This window comes from Miscanthus floridulus, chromosome 16 (assembly GCF_019320115.1).
Source record: "Miscanthus floridulus cultivar M001 chromosome 16, ASM1932011v1, whole genome shotgun sequence".
Classification (NCBI taxonomy): domain Eukaryota; kingdom Viridiplantae; phylum Streptophyta; class Magnoliopsida; order Poales; family Poaceae; genus Miscanthus; species Miscanthus floridulus.
This window is the reverse complement of record NC_089595.1, coordinates 97,334,663-97,357,491: the sequence shown is the minus strand read 5'-3', so window position 1 is coordinate 97,357,491 and position 22,829 is coordinate 97,334,663. Positions and strand designations below refer to the sequence as shown.

General features: G+C 48.2%; 1 protein-coding gene across 1 annotated transcript; it reads left to right on the top strand.

Moving 5' to 3' along the window:
• Positions 1-7,353: 7,353 nt before the first annotated feature.
• Positions 7,354-8,296, top strand: LOC136514476 (ethylene-responsive transcription factor 12-like). Its single transcript, XM_066508424.1, has one exon. The coding sequence runs from the start codon at positions 7,559-7,561 to the stop codon at positions 8,207-8,209; it is 651 nt and encodes a 216-aa protein (XP_066364521.1). The 5' UTR covers positions 7,354-7,558; the 3' UTR covers positions 8,210-8,296.
• Positions 8,297-22,829: the final 14,533 nt, after the last annotated feature.

Sequence of the window (22,829 nt, the reverse complement as noted above, 5' to 3'; positions counted from 1 at the left end):
TCTCTGTCTTGCCCGAGGCCTCGTGCGTAGAACCCCGAATGAGACAGCTATTCTCCGTATCGCTCGAGGCCGGCTTGTCAACAACCCGTCGCTCCTGCCTCGACCAGCCTTCCCGATAGCATGGCATGTCTTATTAGTGCGTCAACCACTCCCGTAATCTCAGCTGGACGACGGCTCAACACTACGGAGTGACCGACAGGAAGTCGCATCAGCGCCATACCGGCTGAGACAGGGCACGGCGGGGATTACCGGCCACTGTATTCTGGCGCTGTGCCCACGATCAGCGCTCGCACTACACTGTGCCCCGCGATCTCCGTCCCGTAGACAACGCGGCATGGGAAGCCTGGCCCGGGTCATCATCGCCTCCGAACCAGCGTACTAGAACGACCGCTCCCTCCGAGCCTCGGCACCCTATGTCAGGGCCTCGGCCATCTCAAGATTCACGTCTGCCGAGACCCCCACCATGGTTCGGCCTCGGCGCTGACCAAGCCCCGGCCTCGCGCGCAGTTAACCCACAGCGACCGCACGCTGACCACTGCACCCGCTTCGAGGCAGCCCTGGAGCTTCCATGACGCACAGGATCGGATGTGACCGGCACGTCGCCCCAGCGCCTTAAGGACAGACCACTCCGACGACCACGCCGCTACAGGAACAGGCTACATGGCTCGGACACGCCGCCTCCGTTCGCACGACGTCTTATAGTTAGCACATGTACTATCCTTGTCCTCCCTTCAACTATAAAAGGAAAGGACTTGGACCATTTCTAGGGGGACGGAGGCACTCACGAAGAACAACACCCAGTAACACGCACACTTCCCTGCCGCCTGAGAGCAACGTCTCAAGCAGCCCACATCACTCCCCACCGAGACCTGGGACTAGCTCCCTCTCTCACCGTGCTTGTAACCCCCTACTACAAGCACTTTGATGCAAGGAATACAAGATCGATCTCTCAGACTGGACGTGGGGCACCAATTGTCTGAACCAGTATAAGCCTTGTGTCTCTTTGCATCACTATCCGGGATTGGGAACACGCAGCATAAATTCACTAGTTGGTTGAGAATTCCCGATCCAAAACACCCACAAATTGTAATTTCTGGTTGCCTTCGTAAATTTATTTTGAGACACGTGCAATTTTTTACCGTCTTCCTAAATAAAACGACCACCTCCGATAATCGTTATGCTTGGATCCTATCTTACAATATCTTTTATGCGGTAGTGTTGCCTTTTAGCTTGGCATCTAAATAGCACTCATTTAATAGTTCTGAACCCTCCGTCAAGAAACGATAATCCAATTTGTCCAAAAGAAAATTCATACCGGGTAGATTTTGACCCTTAATTCTCTTATAATTTATAGTTAATTCTTGAACACGTTAATACCATTTATAAGCACTTTAAAACATACGGAGTATGTGTTGATATACAAGTTTTATGCTCTAAATTTACATATAATTTTAACTATTGTTAATTAAAATTCACAGAACTTGACCTTTTCTACCGTGGGAGTTCTGCCGATAGATTCAATCAGGGTTGGCAACATAGCTACTAGGTTTAGGACGTAGGAACAGTAATCTGAACTCCTCTAGTCATACCATAAGGTAGGTCTTGTTTAGATTGCAAGTTTTTTCACTCTCTTTTCATCACATCAAATTTTTGGACATATGTATGGAGTATTAAATATAGATAAAAAAAATAACTAATTACATAGTTTGATTGTAAATTACGAGACGAATCTTTTGAGTCTAGTTAAGCTATGATTGGACAATAATTATCAAATACAAACGAAAATGCTACAGTACTAAATACCGATTCCTAACCTCAATCTAAACCCGGCACTACAGCCTGCCCCTCTCTACTCTAGCCTCTCCTCCTTCCCGGTGACCCGTCGTATCGGCTTTCGTCACATCGTCGTCTAGGCTCTGTGCGACGGTTCATGGTGGCAGCGGCGCCGCGCCCTGCCGCCCTGGGGTCCTGAGGTTTACGTACGGCCGGCGTGGCTGCACACGGCAAGAAATCTCGAGAACTGGAGCATCGAAGATGGGTAGCAGCAGCTAGCCTCGCTCAGCTGATGTCAAGCTCCGTGTGGTCGTGTCACGGGACTTCAGGTGACTATAACCTTTCGGCGAATGTGAGTCACCGGCAATAAAAAAATGAAAAATATACTGCTCCATCTCCACTTCTATCCGTAGCGAGGAGCCGAGGATGAGGTGCGGAGCGAAGGAGACGGTGGCTGTGACCAGCGGACCCCACGAGAGACCCCGCGCCTGCTATAGCACCCCCGGCCTACCCGCCGCGGTCAAAAAAGCACGGCGACGCGACGCCATGTTTTCCGCGGCAGCGGCAGGCACCCAGGCTGCCGCTCCGACCACGTGTGCGCCGGCCCGACCTGCCCCCCACCATCACAGCGACACCGCATGCCCTGCCGCTCCCACGTGTGTCCGCGCGGCGCCCATGTCGACAAGCACATCGGTCAATCGCCTGCCCCCCGACGGTCTTCTCGCCGTGCCGCGTCGACACGTCACACGTGCGCCGTGCCCACAACCGCGATAGCCACACTGTAGCATTCGTCGCGTCGGGGCTCCATGCTGCTTCTTTTTTTTTTCCCGTCGCTGCCGGTGGCGGCCCGCTTTCCTCTTGCTTTAACCTGCGATGCATGTGTCACAATAAAGTTTGTCCGCGTGAGCAGTTTGTTTCCTGTTCCTGTCGCACTGTGCGCCCTATCCGTAGGAGTCGCACGGCGCCGCCGCTCGGCGCGGAATACGGCAAAGCGGCTAGCCTAAACAATAGCATGATGGTGGTGGCGAACGCGGCCCGATTCGGGCTATTCGAGCTAGCGTGCAGCTAGCCTAAACAATAGCATGACATCAGGCGGGCGCGCGGCGGCTCCCAGTGCCAGGAGCCCGGACTGGAGCCCTGTCCAGGAATCGAGGATCACGTGAGGTAGCGTCGACCTGAACGTCCAGGGCGGGCCACCACCCCGCACCGCACGGCGCCTGCACTGATGGCTGCTGCGTTTTCCTCTCGGCAGCGGCGGGGGCGCCGCGCGTCAGTCAGAGCGGGCGGCGGCAGCGGCGGAGCTGAGCCAGCCCGATACGGCATCAGCTCGCAGCTCAGCATGGGGAGGACCGGAGTTGGAGTACCGGGCGGCGGACGGGAAGGGAATCGGATCGATGGATCCCATTCCCGCCGCGCGCGCCGCTGCCGTGCGGTCAGTGACAGTAGTACTGCGCCCGTACTACGTGTGGCGGGCGTCATCGGACGGGACAGGTCGGGGGAGCGCCGTCCGTGGTTGGCAGGCGGGGCAGTACTGTACGCCCGCGGCGAGGGTTTCCGGTTCCGGCCGGGAGCTGTAAAAGCCGTCCGTGGTTGCGTGCGAGGCAGTTGGGGCGGCTGCAGTGGACGTAGTACGAACGATACGGTTTGAAAGCTGTCGACAGTAGGAGTATATATGTTCCACCGTACGGTTCTGTCGTATTTGTAACTGTAGTAGTACCAGTACTAAGCCCATGTTTACTTCCGAAAACTTTTCCCAAAAAGTGCTACAGTAGCCCTCACATCAAATCTTGCGATACGTGCATGTAGCATTAAATATAGACAAAAAAAAAACTAATTACACAGTTTGGTTGGAAATCGCGAGACGAACGTTTTGAGCCTAATTAGTCCATGATTGAACACTAATTGCCAAATAAAAACGAAAGTGCTACAGTAGCCAAATTCACAAATTTCGCCCAACTAAACACACACTAATGCAAAAAATTATACTGTGATAACCCGGAATCCATCTTGGCCAACTCAAACCCTACCCCTACTATGGTTGGACGGGGGTAGGTCTGACTTGATAGATGAACATGTGACGTAGTCGACTCGTTTGAGAGCATTGAGCATTGGAGCTTGATCAGAAGCTTTGGATTTCGTGTTTTTATTTGTCCTCTTTGTATGACCAAGGAACTTTCTTAGACAAAGATTGATCTGTTTAGGAGAGACATGTCTTCAAGAACAAGCACTATGGTTAAGAGGCCGACAGATTCGGTACAACATGGAGCGGGGTTATTGACTTCGCCTTGTAACAATGATATGGTACAGCATTAAATAGTTTGGTCATAGGAGGGCACTTTTTTTATATTTTGATCAGAGAACAACTGTGTTTGGTAACTTGGTTAGGGCACTCCTAATGCATAAACCACTATAGTTTCTATGAACATTAATTGTACTGCCACCTAAGTATTTTGCTGATGTGGCAAGGTAGTTATTGAAGAGAGAGAACAAAAATCATAGAAACCGGGTCTAAGATAGAAACCATGTCTACACGAGAACCAAGACATGAATGGATGTGATTGGTAGAGAATGGAGAGAGAGTGTATGTGATTGGATAAAAAATTGTTCTGTAGAAACTATCCATTGGAACCATGGTTTCTATATATAGTGTCTATGGAAATTAATAGGTATAGAAACTATATGTAGTTTCTAGTATTGGGACTGCCCATAGAACTTAAAAGTTATAATAAAATTACAGTGTGCACGAATGATTGTGATATACGCAGAGAACTCAACTAATAGCGACTGATAGGAACATTCCTCATCAATCGTGTCAGGATGCGGCGTTGCCCTTGAAAAATGAGAGCAAGATTAGATAGTCCCACAACTCGCAAAGCCATGAAGCAGAGACTAAGAGATCGTCTATCTAGAGGAGGTAGAGCATGGCTCCGTATCTTATTCTATCTCTATAAAACTGTCATATTAGCGGCAGCTATATTTTTTCTTACTTCAACAGTTCTCTAATATCACTCTTTTTTTTTGTCACCAATATTCCCTCGTCTCCCCTCATCACCAATATTTCATAATTAATTTAATGGTATTTATTACTCCCTCTACCCCTAAAAATATTTGTCGTTTTCGCTTCCCGAGCAATAATTTGGACTAAATATATATTAAAAATATTAATATTTATAGCACATAATTAGTATTATTGGAAAGATATTTGAATCTAGTTTTTTAATAAATTTATTTGGAGATACAAATGTTGCATTTCTTTGCTGCATGCACACCAGCGACGATAGTTATTTAGAGACGGAGGGAGTACTATATTTTTGTGTAGATATTTGGTCAAACTTAAAAAAAATGACTACTAAAAAAATTAGATGTGAGGTTATTTTGAAACAAAAGAAATACATTTCATTGCATGTTGATTCGCGAATTTCTTATATAAGATTTTTTTGCTAATCGCAATATTATATTACAATTTTGCTTCGTTAAAGTTTTTAAAAAATGATTATAGAAATTAATGACTTAAGAAATTCTTTTAACCACGGAGAGGTGGTATTCCCTCTATTTTTAAAAGTCTATCGTTTTTTGTTTCTCGATAAACAACTTTGACAAAATATATATTTAAACATATTAATATTTATGATACATATTTAGTATCATTGATAGGTATTTAATCTCATTTTTAATAAATTTATTTAGGGATAAAAATATTACACATATTTTTACTCTAAGGCTCCGTTCACATGCCCTTAAACTTAGTTTGATCTGGTTCTTTTTTCATCCAAATAGTATCTTCCTCTCACAAATTCATTTAGTATTCAGATTTCTCCAAAGTTCTTGCGCCTAAATCGAGTTACATTTATCAGCAAGCAAATCACCGAGAGAGGGCTACATCCTCGAGGATCGCTCGGGGCTGCAGTGCTGCACAGCATGCCCTAGTAGCAAGTTCTGGCGAAGCCTCTTGAGCCATTGAACGGCACGACTCTTCCCGATGCAGCGTGGCAGCACGCGACAGGCCCGTCGCTGCCTCACCCAGCAGCAGGAAGGCAGGATGGCAGTGAAGGCCTCGCGCATTCCCAAGGCCGCCCCGGCCCTCCTGTTCCTGCTGCCGCGGCGCAGGTCGCCATGCCGGTTCCCGAAAATATTTCTCGTTATCAATGCCCTCGGCCCCCGAGATTTGGACGGATCGGCATCGGCATCGACCGGCCGCCCCCGCCCGGGCAGACTCGAAGGCCTGGTTTGGTTTAGATTGAGGCTGACACTGTAACATTTTTGTTTGTATTTAACAATTATTATCTAATCATGATTTAACTAGACTTAAAAGATTCGTCTCGTAATTTATAATCAAATTATGTAATTAGTTATTTTTTTATCTACATTTAATACTCCGTGTATGTGTCCAAAAATTTGATGTAACGAAAAGAGAGTGAAAAAACTTACGATCTAAACCAGGCCGAAGAAAGCAACGCCGCGCCCGACGAGCGCTGCGGCTCTGGGCTGCCGTGCGTGTGCCGCCCGCTCGGCGCTGCCTGCCGCTGCCGCTGCCGCTGCCGCAGGCGGGCGCAGGGTACCAAACGCCCCACCCACCCACCCACCGGTCACCGGACAGGCCGTGCGTGGGTGCCGATTTCATGGCGCCCGAGGGCCCGCGGGGGAGGGCCCTACCGCCCGTTGATGAGCGGCGCCGCTGCAGTGCGCTGCTGCACACGCGTGTACGCGTACGTCCCTCCGCTCCACCCACAGCGAACCGTGCTGCCCCCCACCACACGACACGCCCTCCCTGGTCCGGCCCCCACGTGAACCGCGCCCAGCCGAATCGTGCCCCGGCACGTCGCCTCCCGCTCCCGGGGAATGCGGCGCGGCGCGGCGGCGTCCCTACCCTCCGCTGGGCACTGGCTGGCAGTCCTGACTTGGGGGTTGGGACCAGCTCTCAGCAGGCCCCACCCGTCATGCACGGGTGGGTTTCATTGGCACCAGCCGCCGAAGGGGACGTGCGGTGCAGCGCGCACGCACCCGTTCACGTACCCCGCATGAATAGTAGCAGGGGTAGTACTCGTACCGTCAGTTCGGCCGCGGCGGAAACGATAGTGTTGGCTGATTTGATGTTAGAAAAAAAATAGTGTTCGGCTAAAAATTTACGGTCGTAAAGCGAACAGACTCGGCTCTGTACGTCTCAACCGGCAGATCGGTGGGTCCCGTTGGACAGTGTTCGTGCGGCTCGTGCGTGGGGCTCGGTGAAGAGCGAGAAGAGTCGTGCGGCGGTGCGTGCCGCAGGCGCGGTACGGCAGGGCAGTGGGGTGACAGGACGACTGGACGAGGCGTCCGTGCTCTGGCAGTGGCAGCCAGCCAGTGCCCAGTGTGGTAGGGCTGGCGTCACGGCGCCAGTCGCGCGTCGCGCCGGACGAGACCAGTCGCACGCTGTCCAGGACGAGGACCCATCACCCAGGACCCGCAAGGCGTCAAATCGCGCGGCGGCTGATTCATGACGCCGTGCGCTCGCTCTCGCGCCCGCGCCCACGCCCGGTCAGCGACAGCCTCAAAACCCCAGGCCCTGAAACCTACTTCCCCGTTTCACGAGGCGCGGCCATTAGTGGGAGTGCAGCCACAGCAGCCACCGTGCGAGAGCGGAGCGGGGAGGTGCCCAGGCAGCCATGCCAGCAGTATAAAGAGAGCAGTTACTACTCCCACCGCTGCCTTGCCGTTGCCGCTGCCGAGACCAACCAAGCAGCTGCCCCCTGCCCGTCCAACCTCGGAGAGTCGGAGGCAGAGGGCGACAGCGTCGGTGCGGGCGGTGGGGATGCAGCAGATGGAGTGGGACATGAGAGGGGGAGGAGGAGGGCACGGTGGCGCTGTTGGAGACGGTGGTGGGCCGGGAGGACGCGGCCTCACTGTCGGAGGCGTTGCTGTCGGGGGCGGGGACCAGCACCAGCAGCGCGTGGAGGCGGCGCACTACCGCGGCGTGCGGAAGCGGCCGTGGGGCCGGTACGCGGCGGAGATCCGCGACCCCTGGAGGAAGACGCGCGTGTGGCTGGGCACCTACGACACCCCCGTCGAGGCCGCCATGGCCTACGACCGCGCCGCGCTCGCGCTGCGCGGCACCAAGGCCAGGACCAACTTCACCCCCGGGCGCGGCGCCGCCTGCGCCCGCGCCGGCGCCACGCCCGTCCAGGCTCGCCCGCTCCCGCTATCGCACCAGGCGCTGGCGGCGCCCGGCGGCCACTTCGGCGGGCTCGACGTCACCCACTCCTCGCCCTGGCACGTCGTCTATCTCCCGCCCAGGCTGCACCAGGCCGTGGTGGCGCCGCCGATGCCCCTTGTGGCAGCAGTGGCGGGGGACGTCGCCTCGTCGCTGCCGTCCACGGCGCTGGAGCTCCGGACGGGGCCCAAGGCCCTCCCGTTCGACCTCAACGAGCCGCCGTCGCTGCTGTTCGGCTCGCGATCTCCATGAACGCACATGGAGACGGAGGTGATGGTAGGTCAGTAGTAGTATCGAGTAGGGATCGGACCATTGAACGCAGTGGTAGGGATTGGGTAGTGAGGGTAATCAACAGGTGGGAGTGGAGATCATGGGTCCGGTTGTATATATACTAGTATCTATTTAAGGAAAAATCTTGCCTTTCTCCTCTTCGGTCGTGGTCTTGTGCTCCATCTCCTTTTCGTACTCGTTTGGTGTCCCGTCGGCAGCGGGGGGTTTTTTTTTTTGAAACAGGTAGCGCGCTTTTGCTGGTTGTTTCCTTTTCCTTCGAAACATGTCGCTGTTTAGTTGAGAGGGAGATATCGCTTTCATGATTAACGTTAATTAACTACTCCCCTGTTAAAATCTAAGGTTAATTGATTTAAAAAAATACTCTCTCGATCTCTGAATAAATTATTTTTAAAAGTTATGTTAAATTAAACTAGTTCATAATTGATCAATTTTTTTATAGAAAAAGAATACAACTATTAGGAAATCGGTTAACTCTAAAAAAATAATTATGGCATCAGTTACTCAAACCGACGGATATTATTACTGCACCAGCTATGCGTTTTCCAATTCATCGGTAGTATTTTTCACGACAAAAGCTTTAGAACAATGTTGCTGCAAAACTTTGATACTTTCGAACGCTCAATGAAAAACACCCATGACGTAGACAAAGCGGCCCAGAGATGGTCCAAATCTTACCCGGCCGTATAAAGTTGTTCCCACGAGGCCATGACACGGAAACAAGACAATAGGGCATGAGAATACTACTAGACACCGTACGAGAAGTATTACTACTACAATGAAAACATGGGAAAATTTACTATGGAACACGAGTAACATCGACCGAAAAATGTTTAATTAGCTAGTGAACGCTCTAGTTTGTGACTATGTTCAGTGTAGCGGCTGCAATTGCTCTTCAGTCTTCATTGAGGTGGCATGTGGCATGTGCGGGTGATACAACACAACACGGCTGTGGCAAGAGGGCTTTCATTTTCTGGAAGACACCATATCCATTAAAATATTATTGGGTCCAGAGAAGAGAGAATCATGATAAAATGTTATTTTTACCATAACCTTCTTTTCATTCTATTCTTTATTGCTTTCTCTTCCCTCCACATTTCTGTCTAGCGCGCTACCCGTGCCACCATATCTAGAGGCAACACTATCGTTGCCCGCCACGGCTTCCCCACGGTCATTAGCGCTCCCGCATCTCTACCTCCTTCATCCTCCCCCAACCCCGCACCAACAGTCGGTCATCAACGACAATGTAACCTTGCCGACGTCTCTGCTACAATGCACTCATGTCATCTCCTCCGTGTAGGTCCTACCCTATCCAACGTGCATTAGCATGGAGCCCACCTACTACAGGGTGGACCGCAGCCACTCTGATGTCGTATCGGATGCGGCAGAATTGGTGGTGCTTGTGGGGACTTCTAAGAATCGGTCACCGGATACTCTGGTGTCAGTTGAGAACTTCACTCCGTTAGTTCGTTGGTGTAGGCTGGGCTTATTTAATTAGTCAATAGTATTTTCTCTTACAACAAATCAGCATCAGTTAGCCTAAATCAGTCCAAAAACCAACCAGCGAACACGTTGCTTGATCCAACCACTAGTAGAGAACAGACATTTGATTCTCGGCTAAAATGAGCTCTAGTCCCGGCATTTTTTGCGCACGGGACTAGAGATACCTTTAGTCCCGGTTGGTGGCTCCAACCGGAACTAAAGGTCCCTCCCAACGGCTACTACACCAGACAGAGGTGGCAGGGACCTTTAGTCCCGGTTGGAGCCACCAACCGGGACTAAAGGTAGACTTTTACTCCCGGTTGGTGGCTTGAACCGGACTAAAGTTCTCTACCACCTCTGTCTGGCGCAGTAGCCGTTGGGAGGGACCTTTAGTCCCGGTTGGAGCCACGAATCGGGACTAAAGGTCCCCCCTTTATATTCCGGTCGTCTCCTTCTTCCTCCCAGAGCCCGAACTCAGCACATTTTGAAGCTCACTGCACTAGTGTTCTTGCTTCCTCCCTCCATTGTTCCTCCATCCATTCTTCGATTCCTCCGTCGATTTCTTCGATTCCTCCGTCGATTCTTCATTTGTAAAGGTTACCAATCTCATACTCTCATTTTTCACCATTGTCTTATCTCATTTTGTTCACTATATATATATGGTTCTTTATTGTGGTTTTTTTTCATTTGTAAGCAATTTGAGCTCAAAATCAGTTCAAGCTTGCATATTTACATGAAGGAAGGTTAAAGTAGCTATTAAAAACTAGTATTCACCGTTCATTTGTAGCATGCATAGCACACTTCATTGTTTAGAGATATAGAGAATTTTAGAGTTTTTTAATTTTATTTGTTTATAAAATGAGAAATTTATAGTTGTCGACAGAATATCGTCGGTAGTCCACCGAGGGGTATCCCACGATGGTAGATTGATCGCTGGAGGTGCGCATGATCAGGAACCGGAGGGTGACACAAGGCGCAGAGACAGTGATTTAGACAGGTTCGGGCCGTCTGATCGACGTAATACCCTACGTCCTGTGTCTTTGGTGTATTGTATTGAATACATGATGTCGAGTAGAGGACCACTGCCTCTCCTTATATACTCTAGAGAGGCAGGGTTACAAGTAAAGTATCCTATTTGGTACTATACAATGTCTTCCGGTGCACGCCGTGCACGCCTTGATCTTGTGGGCGGGCCACCTCCGATGGTGCGGCCCATGTCTTGGGGGCCATACCCCCATAGTTAGTCCCCGAGCCTGACAGTAGGTGACGCAGTCACGTGGTGCCAGGGTCATAAAGTAGAAGACCAGCCGAGCAAGCAGCCAGTCCCCGGGCGTAGCCTAGAGATGAGAACAAGCACATTCACCGCAAGGTGAAGTGTGCCCACTTAGTCCCCGAGCCTGCTGGAAGATGAAGAATGAATCTTGTAGCAGGGTCAAAGAAGTCTGAAAGCTTGCCGACGTCGTCTGACATGCGCGTATCAAGACCCCAGACGTGCTGCCCAAGATCAGCACCCTGATCCGAACAGCATGGAGCAGCTTGATAGCACACCAACGAGACGTAGCAAGATCCGAGCAGCAAGGGAGTCCCCGGCGTCGCTGGCGAGGACCGAGCACCGAGGAACGAGGAGTCCCCGGCGTAGGCGGCGATGTCCGAGCACCAAGGAGTCCCCGACGTCGCTGGCGATGACCGAGCACCGAGGAGCGAGGAGTCCCCGGCGTCGCTGGCGATGACCGAGCACCGAGGAGCAAGGAGTCCCCGGCGTAGGCGGCGATGACCGAGCACCGAGGAGCGAGGAGTCCCCGGCGTCGGCGGCGATGACCGAGCATCGAGGAGCGAGGAGCGAGGAGTTCCTGGCGTAGGCGGCGATGAACGAGCACCGAGGAGCGAGGAGTCCCCGGCGTCGCTGGCGATGACCGAGCACCGAGGAGCGAGGAGTCCCCGGCGTAGGCGGCGATGTCCGAGCACCGAGGAGCGAGGAGTCCCCGGCGTTGCAGGCGATGTCCAAGCACCGAGGAGCGACGAGTGAGGAGTCCCCAACGTAGGCGGCGATGACCGAGCACTGAGGAGCGAGGAGTCCCTGGCGTCGCTGGCGATGTCCGAGCACCGAGGAGCGAGGAGTGAGGAGTCCCTGACGTAGGCGGTGATGACCGAGCACCGAGGAGCGAGGAGTCCCCGGCATCGCTGGCGATGACCGAGCACCGAGGAGCGACGAGTGAGGAGTCCCCGACGTAGGCGGCGATGACCGAGCACCGAGGAGCGAGGAGTCCCCGGCGTCGCTGGCGATGACCGAGCACCAAGGAGCGAGGAGTCCCCGGCGTCGCTGGCGATGTCCGAGCACCAAGGAGCGAGGAGTCTCCGGCGTAGGCGGCGATGTTCGAGCACCAAGGAGTCCTCGCCGTAGCTGGCGACGTCCATGCGGTGAAGTGTGCCCACTTACTCCTCGAGCACGAAGAATCCGAGCGCTGAGGAGTAACCACCGTAGCTGGCGATGAAGCACGAGCAGTGAACAGTCCGATCAACTGGTCGACGATGGAGTCCATGAACCGAGCGGTCCGACCAGTTGATCGATGGGGAAGCCCGAGCACCAGGTGATTCGATCACCTGGACGATGATCCTGCAATGCAAACATGTAGAACGGGTAGTACATGACGCACAAATATATAAACTTCGGAGAAAAATCAGCATTGGTGATGAAATGGCGTATGCAGTTTGGCGATCAGTTGGCGTGAAAATATATTTATGTTTAATATAAACCGCCCGAATAGTTAGTGTGTAGCTGAGTCTCCAGCCCTAGCTAGCCCATAGTCCATAACATCGAGCGCGGAGCCCGTGCACATATAGGAGGAAAAGGCGTGACCAAGGAGCCACTGCCGACCACCCATAACGCAGAGCACGGAGCCCGTAGCACGTGAAGGGAGGAGCCGGAGACAGGGCCATCTCTGGAGGCGTCCGAGCATCAACAGGACTGTTCGGGGGTTCGAAAAATCGTTTGGAGAGCAAATATGGAGAAAACAGTTCGGAGAAACATTATGGCGATATATGAAGATCGGGGAATATTTAGAAGAATATTAAAGCGTGACTTATCTTTGGACGGAGCGTCTGGTCGGCGGCGTATGTCGCTATCTGGTTGGCGTTGACGGCGAGCACCTGACGGGCGGTGAGTTGTTAGTGAAGACGACCTCGAAGGTGGTTCTGAGATCGGATCTGCTGTCGCGGGGACTGATGTAGGCAGCGATGAATCGTCGTCGTGGACCGGCCTAGATCTCCACGAGATTGACGATGAGAACACGTCGTTGATTTGAGGTCCATCTAGCTCGCCATGGATCAAGCGCACACCCCTACCTGGCGCGCCAACTGTCGACAGAATATCATCGGTAGTCCACCAAGGGGTATCCCACGATGGTAGATTGATCGGTGGAGGTGCGCATGATCAGGAACCGGATGGTGACACAAGGCGCAGAGACAGTGATTTAGACAGGTTCGGGCTGTCTGATCGACGTAATACCCTACGTCCTGTGTCTTTGGTGTATTGTATTGAATACATGATGTCGAGTAGAGGACCCCTGCCTCTCCTTATATACTCTAGAGGGGCAGGGTTACAAGTAAAGTATCCTATTTGGTACTATACAATGTCTTGCGGTGCACGCCAAGCAGCGCCGTGCACGCCTTGATCTTGTGGGCCAGGCCACCTCCGATGGTGCGGCCCATGTCTTGGGGGCCATACCCCCACAATAGTGTATTAAAAAATGAGTATAGGGACTAGTGCCTCCGACTGGTATGACAGATGCAATGCAAGGCCGTGCAATAGGAAGCAAATCCGTTCTCTTTTGACGATACGCCCGAACAGCCGGCCCTGACAGATTTGGTGGTTGAACGGGTCCGTCGGCCGTCGTCGTGCGACTGTACGACAAAGAACGGCATGTGCTTCATAAATTTGTAGCGATGCTTTGATAAATTTATACCTTTTGTGGTAGTTGGGATTGTCTACATTGTAGCGATGCTTTCATAAATTTGTACCTTTTGTGGTGGCACGCATGTTGTATAAATAATTAATTATGATCTAGGTTTTAATATGGTATTTATGTCATGTAATGCAGATGAGCCGGCATTTGATGTACAATGCTGATCGCCGCTCCCAAGAGTTCATTGACGGGGTGCATTCTTTGTTACGTGCGGCCGAGGCAAACAAACGCGACGGTTTCATGTGCTGCCCATGTGCCATATGTAAGAATACGGTGGAATATCCTTGCTCAAGGACTCTTCATTCACACTTGTTCAAGTCGGGTTTCATGCCAAACTATATTTGTTGGACGAAGCACGGAGAAACCGACGTTGTAATGGAAGAAGGTGAAGAAGAACAATGGGACGACAATGATATTATTCCCGATGGTGCGTGCTTCAATGATACTGCAATGGGAGAAGCTGAAGAAGAGGTAGCCGCAGAAGATGAGCCTACTGATGATCTTTGTCAGGTCATTCGTGACGTACAAAGAGAATGTGAAAGTGAAAAGAAGAAGATCAAGTTCGAGCGGATGCTAGAAGATCACAAGAAATTGTTGTACCCAACTTGTGATACAGGGCAGAAAAAGTTGGGAACCACACCAGAATTGCTGCAATGGAAGGCAAAGAATGGTGTATCTGACAAGAGATTTGGAGAGTTACTAAAAATCCAAAAGAAGATGCTTCCGAAGGACAATGAATTGCCCGCCACTACCTACGAAGCAAAACAAGTTGTTTGTCCTATGTTGATTCTAGTTAATTAATGAGTGTTATGCGTTATATCCTATAAACACATGCAGCAATCACTGGATATTGATGGACATCGATCTGGTGAAAAGTCACTTGATAATCTATGACTCGATGAGAAAACCACAACAAGACTACCAAGATATGATAGATATTATCCAGAGGTAATTTCGGTATCTCTAGCAACTATATATACACACAAACATAATGATTAATTATATCTGATGATGTGGCAAATTTTTTATTGGGTAGTGTTTGGAAAACCTTTATTGAGAAGCAACACATGGGAAAATGCAAAGCGCCACTGAATATAATCCCTTTGAAAGTAAGTCTCCTAAATCACATCATCTTTATTAATTAAACATATAGCTTTCACCGGATCACCAGATTGGATGACAAATCTTTTTCTCGTAAAGTGGTGTCTGAGGCAGGAACGGGGGAACAACTACTGTGGTTACTATGTTTGCAAGTTTATCAAGGTGGTCTCCCAAAGAACTCCTACAGAGAGACTCAAAGTACGTTAAAAATACACTATATATTCATTTAATTATTATTATTGATTGTGTTATTATGTCTTTATATATATATATATGTATGTACATATATTAATTTATTTTCCTTTAATTCAAACCTGTAGGCTCGATGGTTGGAGGAAAAGGTCATACGACAAGACCAAATCAAAGCAATTCAAGAGTCTATAGCCGGATTTTTTAATGAACAGGTCATCGATTCCAAGGGCGAGTTCTACTTCGACCCAACACTACCATGGAAGCCAAGCTAGAGGATGAGAGAAAACTTGTTATATCACAACAACTGTAATGCTATCTTTTGTAATATATGCACATAAAATAATATAATGTAAAATACACATATGCATGCATGCATGTAAATATATATATATATATATATATATATATATATATATATATATATATATATTTCTATGTTTGAATTGTGTGATTTAATACGTTCATTGTGCTTGAACCGAAACATACTATACGCGCGTATAAATGTATTATTAGCAGCGTATAATACGACTTCGAAAACTTATTTTGAAAAGAAAACAAAAAAGTGAAACGAAAAGAAAAAAGAAAAAAAACCTTTAGTCCCGGTTCGTATTACCAACCGGGACTAAAGGGTGCCGGCCTCGTGGCATGTCAGGAGGCACCTTTAGTCCCGATTGGTGTTACCCACCGGGACTAAAGATCCCCCTTTAGTCCCGGTTCTTGACCCGGGACTAAAGGACCCCCCTTTAGTCCCAGATGCTTGCTCCCGGGTGGGGAACCAGGACTAGAGGGGGTTCCCCACTGGGAGTAAAGCTCTGTTCTCTACCAGTGAATGTGGGGCCTTGTTGGTGACGGTGCCCTGTTTCGATGACCTATACCTAAAGTTTAGGTGGACATGGACTAAGGTCTTGTTTAAATCCAGGGTATAAAATTTTGGGGTGTCACATCGAGTTGTCGCATGAGGTGTTCGGATACTAAAAAAAAAATTATAGAATCCGTCGGTAATCCACGAGACAAATTTATTAAGCCTAATTAATCCATCATTAGCACATGTGTTACTGTAGAACCACATTGTCAAATCATGACCTAATTAGGCTTAAAAGATTCGTCTCGCAAATTAGTTGCAAACTGTGCAATTAGTTATTTTTTAGTCTATATTTAATACTCTATGCATGTGTCCAAATATTGAATAGGGCAGGGAGTAAACTAAACAAGGCCTAAATTGTAGTTGAGCTAAAGTTTGTGTGGGTCACTTTTAGACAAGTGGTGTTTGAATACATGGACTAAAAGTGAATCCAAAAGATTCCTAGGCATAGACTCATGGACACACCTTGGCGTGGATAGCGGCAGGGAGCGGGACCGACGTAGAGAGCTGGAGCCAGAGTGACGCCGAGAGGTGGCTCAACGAGAAGGCGTGGAATAGGTCTGCAGAGACAAGGGTAGTGCCCGCCACGCACATTGGCCGTGGGCATGGGGTAGCATCGTGGTGATGAAAGCGGGGACCTCTTGTGCGGTGAAGTAGAGGAGGCGAAGCCTCCACAGGGGAGCAGTTGTCTTAGAAACCATCTCCTGATGGCACACGTAGCGCGGGTGCTTGTGGAGGTCAGATGGGAGCTAGAAGCTGCATAGCATGACCTCCATTGGTGAGAGAGAATCATGACAGGGAGATCAGGTTGCGTGTGAGAGAAATGGAAGGAGGAAAGAGAAAAAAGGACGGGGAGGGAGGAAGAAGAAAGGATCAAAAGGACAAAAATATTACTATTTTTTATCTAGTTCTCTCTGAAAGCATCTAGGCCCCTTGTTGGATTTCGGTGATTAATGTCAATACAAGATTACTATGACTAACGTGTGTTTTGCAGAGGCAATTAAGTTAGGTCATGGTAATGGAGATCGGTTGGGCAATCGAGTTGGTCATGCCCCTACGATGGAAATCGTTTCGGTTTTCAAAGGATTGACGACAAGGTTTAGGATGACTAGTTCTAAGTGTCGATTGGAGTTGGAGAGACACTTAGAGTAGTTTAGGACTTTGTTTTTCCTTTGGCCGTACTATTAAGGGGGGTATGAACGGGTAGCTTGACCTAGTTGAGTCTAGTGAGTTAGGTGTGGTGCACACTTGTTAAAACTAGCTCTAGGTAGCTCCTATGAATGCCTAAGATCCTTTGGAGCAAACTTCATTCACATATGATCGAGAGTTGGAAGTGAATGGAGGGTCAAATACTGATTGGACGCTGGCTCCGGTGCGACCGGACGCTGGCCGCAGGGTCCGGTCAGTTCATTTGACCGAGGAGAACAAGTCTAGTGTGACCGGACGCTGGAGAGGTCAAGTGACCGGACGCTGAGAGGCAGTGTCCGGTTGACTCCAGTAAGGTTCCAGAGAAGGGAATCTGCGACCGGACGCGTCCAGTTAGTACTGACCAGACCCTAGGGGTTCAGCGTCCGGTCGAGTCCAGTAAGGGTTTTATGCGACCGGACGCGTCCGGTCAGTGCTGACCGGACCCTGCCAGCGTCCGGTCAACTCATTACTACTGGTTCGCAGGTTGAACTGATCGGAGCGTTCGGTTAACACGACTGGAGCGTTCGGTCACCCCGCAGAAGCTTATAACGGTTCGTTTTTCAGGCTGCCTTATAAATAGGAGCTCCACTCGTGTGTGGAGTAACTTTTGCTCATTCCAACAGCTGAGAAACACGTTTGTGAGTGCCAAGAAGAGCAAGGTCCTAGTGAGGTGTTTGTGATTTGAGAATCCAAGAGAGTAGCCTCACTAGCAAATCAAGAGTAGCAAAGTGTGCATCCATCTTCTCATTAGGCTTCGCGTGGTCAAGTGAGAGTTCGTGCTTGTTACTCTTGGTGATCGCCATCACCTAGATGGCTTGGTGGTGATTGGGAGCTTGGTGTTCACCCGGCGGAGCTTGTGGGTGACCCAACTCAAGTTGTGAGTGGCTTTGGGTGATTCGCCACGACGGAGTGTCGAAGAATCAACCCGTAGAGAGCACTTGATCCTTATGCGGATCAAGGGGGAGCTACACCCTTGCGCGGGTGCTCCAACGAGGACTAGTGGGGAGTGGCGACTCTCCGATACCTTGGCAAAACATCGCTGCGTTCCTCTCTCCATTTACTTTGAGCATTTACTTTAAGTATTTACTTTGAGCAATTCAATACTTGTCTTTACATTCATAGAATTGCTATGCTAGAGTAAGTTTGGAACATAGGTTGCAAGTCTTTTGTGCGTTAATTTGATAGAAACACTTTTCTAGGCACAAGGGATTAATTGGGCTATCCGTAGGATTTGATTATTGCAAGAGAATTTAGAATTAGCCCAATTCACCCCCCCCCCTCTTGGGCATCTTGATCCTTTCAATTGGTATCAGAGCCTCGTGCTCACGTTTTTAAGCTTAATCGCTTAGAGCAAGATGTCTCACGGGGATGGACCTCCTCCTATCTTTGAGGGAGATGATTTTTCATATTGGAAAATTCGCATGGAGGCATACCTAGAAGCTCTAGACGTTGGAATTCTTAGAGCCACCTCTCAAGGGTTCCCAACACCTAAGAATGTCGCACAACTTCAAGGCGATGAAGTGAACTATGAAAATTGGAATGCAAAGGCTCGCAACACCATCTTTAGAGGCCTTTGCAAAGATGTGTTCAATCGTGTAAGGAACCACAAAGACACCCATGCACTATGGTCGGACGTTTGTGTGCTCCATGAGGGAACCAAGAGTGAGCGTGAGGAACGCTATCATCTTGTAATTAAAAAGCTAAATTCTTTTGAGATGTTTCCCAAAGAAAGTGCTAATGAGATGTATTCTCGTTTAAATGTTCTTGTAGAGGAAGTCAATGGGCTTGGACTTACTCAAATGTCACCATCCGACGTTGTGAGAAAAATCTTGAGTGTCCTCCCCATTGACAAATATGGGCACATTGTGACCGTGCTACATCAAGGTGATCTTTCCGCCGCTACACCGACACAAATCTTGGGAAAGATCAATGCTCATGAGATGTACATGCACATCACGCCACAAGATGGCTCATCCTCTACAAAGAAGAAAGAGAAGGACTTAGCATTCAAAGCTAGCCAAGATAAGGGCAAAGCAAGACTTGAGTATGAGAGCTCAAGTGATGAAGATGATGAAGAAAGCATTGCTCTCATGGTGAAGAAGACCACCAAGATGCTAAAAAGGCTAAACAAGAGTGGCATCAAGTTTGACGGCAAGAAGAAGAAGTTCTGCACTAGCTCAAGAAGAAAGCCAATCTCCGAGATGGATTGCTACAATTGTGGCGAACTTGGCCACCTAGCTCATCAATGCACAAAGCCCAAGAAAGACAAGTTCAAAAACAAGGGCAAGAAAGATGATTCAAGCGATGAAGATGAAAAGAAAAAGAACAAGCCATACAAGAAGAGAGATGGCAAAAAGAGGGACTTCTAAAAGAAGAAGAAGAGTGGCAAGGCCTACATTGTCGGTGATTGGCTCACGGATATTGATTCATCAAGTGGATCATCCGATGATGAGAGTGACAATGAGAAGGTGGCCGCCATTGCTATTGATCTTGCATCCTCACCGCCACCATCGCCATCATCCTCTACACACCTATGCCTTATGGCCAAGGGTGAACACAAGGTAACTAAGAGTGATGATAGTAGTGATGATGAGCAAGCTAGTGATGATGATAACGATAGCGATGATGACTCACCTACATATGATGATCTTGTCAAAATATTAAGAAAATACACTACGATCATTAGAAAGAGTAGAGCTACAAATGAAAAACTTGATGCTAAAAATGATTCACTCTTAGCTAAGTGTGATACATTAGAAAAGGCTAATGATGAGCTCAAAGAAACAAATGATTCTATATCATCCAAACTCAAGGAGCTCAAATCTTCTAAGAAAGAGCTTAAAGATAAACATGATAAACTTGAGTGGGTGCACAATGAGCTTATCACTAGTCACAATAAGCTAAAAGATGAATATACAACTCTAAAGATCAATTATGATACCCTTGTTATTGCACAAGAATTCTTACCAAATGAGCCACATGATACTACTAACCATGTTGTTAAGATTGATATAGCTACCTCATGTGATGATTTAATTGGTGAGAGCATTGAGCATGGATCTAGTAGCAAAGGCAAGCAAGTGGTTGAGTGCAATGACTATGATGAGTATGTCAAGCTCAAGAGTGACAATGAGAAGCTCATGAAAGATCTTGAAGAGATGAAAAGTCACAACACCATTGTGCTAGAAACTCTTGATCATGACAAAGAGTTGATCCTTGAGAATGAGAAGCTCAAAGAAGAAAACAAGAAACTCAAGGAAGAGAAGAACAATGATATTCTCAAGGAAGAGAACAAGAAGCTCAAGATGGAGAAAGAGCATCTCAAGGTGGGATTGAGCAAGTTTGCTAGAGGCAAGCATCTCCAAAGTGAGCTACTCATGAATACCGTCATGAAGATGGATAGAAGTGGCATTAGATATATGGCAAGTGTAGAGAAGAAGAAGGCTCAAGCTCAACACCAACAATCAAAGCCAAAGCCAAAGCCAAAGAGATGTTTTGAGTGTGGACAAGAAGGCCACTTTGCTCATGAGTGTCAAACTCCACCACCACAACCCTTGCCCAAGCATGCTAGACCCTTTGCTTTCAATGCTCACTACATGCTTAGAAAAGATTCTAGTGGAAAGATGAAAGTCATGTTCTTAGGACCCCCCTAACAAGAGTAGGCCTAAGAGAATTTGGGTGGCTAAGTCACTTGTTGAGAAGGTGAAGGGCCCTCAACAAGTTTGGATTCCTAAAGTTTGAATCTTATGTGTGTAGGTGAACTACAAGATCGGTGGAAGTCATTGGGTTATTGATAGTGGTTGCACTCAATATATGACCGGTGATCCTCATATGTTCACCTCACTAGATGAAGAGGTAGATGGACAAGAGAAAATAACATTTGGAGATAATTCAAAGGGTAAGGTTAAAGGATTGGGCAAAGTGGTAATTTCAAATGATCATTCCATCTCAAATGTGCTCTATGTTGCTTCATTGAGCTTCAACTTGCTATCCGTTGAGCAATTGTGTGATCTTGGCTTTCAATGCTTATTCACCGAGAAGGAGGTTGTTGTATCCAAGGTAGATGACAATCAAGTGATATTCAATGAATTTAGATACAACAACTTATATCTAGTTGACTTCACCTCCGAAGATGCAAACTTGAAGACTTGCCTATTCACCAAAACAACACTTGGGTGGCTATGGCATAGAAGACTTGCTCATGTTGGGATGAGCTCACTCAAGAAGCTTATGAAGAATGATTTGGTGAGAGGGTTGAAGGATGTGAAGTTTAAGAAGGACAAGCTTTGTAGTGCATGTCAAGCCGGCAAGCAAGTTGCAAACACTCATCCAACCAAAGCTTTCATGTCAACCACAAGAGTGCTAGAACTCCTACACATGGATTTATTTGGACCAACAACATACAAGAGTTTGGGAGGAAATCTCTATTGTCTTGTGATTGTGGATGACTATTCAAGGTATACATGGGTGTTCTTCCTTCATGACAAATCCGAAGTTGCATCTTGTTTCAAGAAGTTTGCCAAGAGAGCTCAAAATGAATTTGAAGTGAAGCTCAAGAAGATAAGAAGTGACAATGGCAAAGAGTTTGACAACACAAACATAGAAGCTTATTGTGATGAAGTTGGAATCAAACATGAAGTCTCCGCAACCTATACTCCTCAACAAAATGGTGTAGTTGAGAGGAAGAACCGGACTTTGATCACTCTTGCAAGGACAATGCTAGATGAGTACAACACCCCCGAAGCTCTATGGGCGGAAGCAATCAACACCGCATGTTATGCATCCAACCGCCTATTTCTTCAAAAGTTCCTTGTCAAGACACCTTATGAGTTGCTCAATGGGAAGAAGCCGAACGTCTCCTTCTTTAGGGTGTTTGGTTGCAAGTGCTACATCTACAAGAAGCGGCAACACCTAGGGAAGTTTCAAAGACGTTGTGATATAGGTTTTCTTGTTGGTTACTCATTGAAGTCCAAAGCATATAGAGTATTTAATCATGCCACCGGCTTGGTTGAAGAAACATATGATGTGAATTTGATGAATCTAATGGCTCCCAAGGAGCACATGAGAATCTTGATGATGTAGGTGATGAACCATTGAGGGAGGCTATGAAGAATATTCCGGTGGGAGACATCAAGCCAAAAGATGATGAAGATGATATACAAGTCATTAACCAACCTTCTTCATCAAATATACCACAAGATGGTGAAAAAGATGGGAGAGTGGAAAATGAAGATACTCATATCTCCCATGAGCAAATGGTGGTACAAGCACAAGATGTTGATGCTCCACAACCTTCCTCCTCAAGTGGTCAATAGAAGAAATACACCTCTCCTACAAGATCATCCACAAGATCTCATCATAGGGAGTCCATCAAAGGGTGTAATGACTCGATCTCAAAAACTTACTTCATTTATTGCTCATCACTCTTTTGTCTCTTGCTATGAGCCTACCAAGGTAGAAGAAGCTCTTAAAGATCCGGATTGGATCAATGCCATGCATGAAGAGTTGAACAACTTCACTCGAAATGAAGTTTGGACTCTTGAAGAGCGACCAAAAGGTGCAAGAGTCATTGGAACAAAGTGAGTGTTCCGCAACAAGCAAGATGATCAAGGTGTTGTTGTGAGGAACAAGGCAAGACTAGTTGCAAAGGGGTTCTCTCAAGTTGAAGGTTTGGATTTTGGAGAGACCTTTGCACCGGTTGCAAGATTAGAAGCCATCCGTATCCTTCTTGCATATGCATCACATCATGAAATGAAACTATATCAAATGGATGTGAAAAGTGCATTTTTAAATGGCT

What these genes read in the sequence shown, in the direction of transcription:
- LOC136514476 (XM_066508424.1), top strand. Translation starts at nt 7,559, where the DNA reads ATGCAGCAGATGGAGTGGGACATGAGAGGGGGAGGAGGAGGGCACGGT.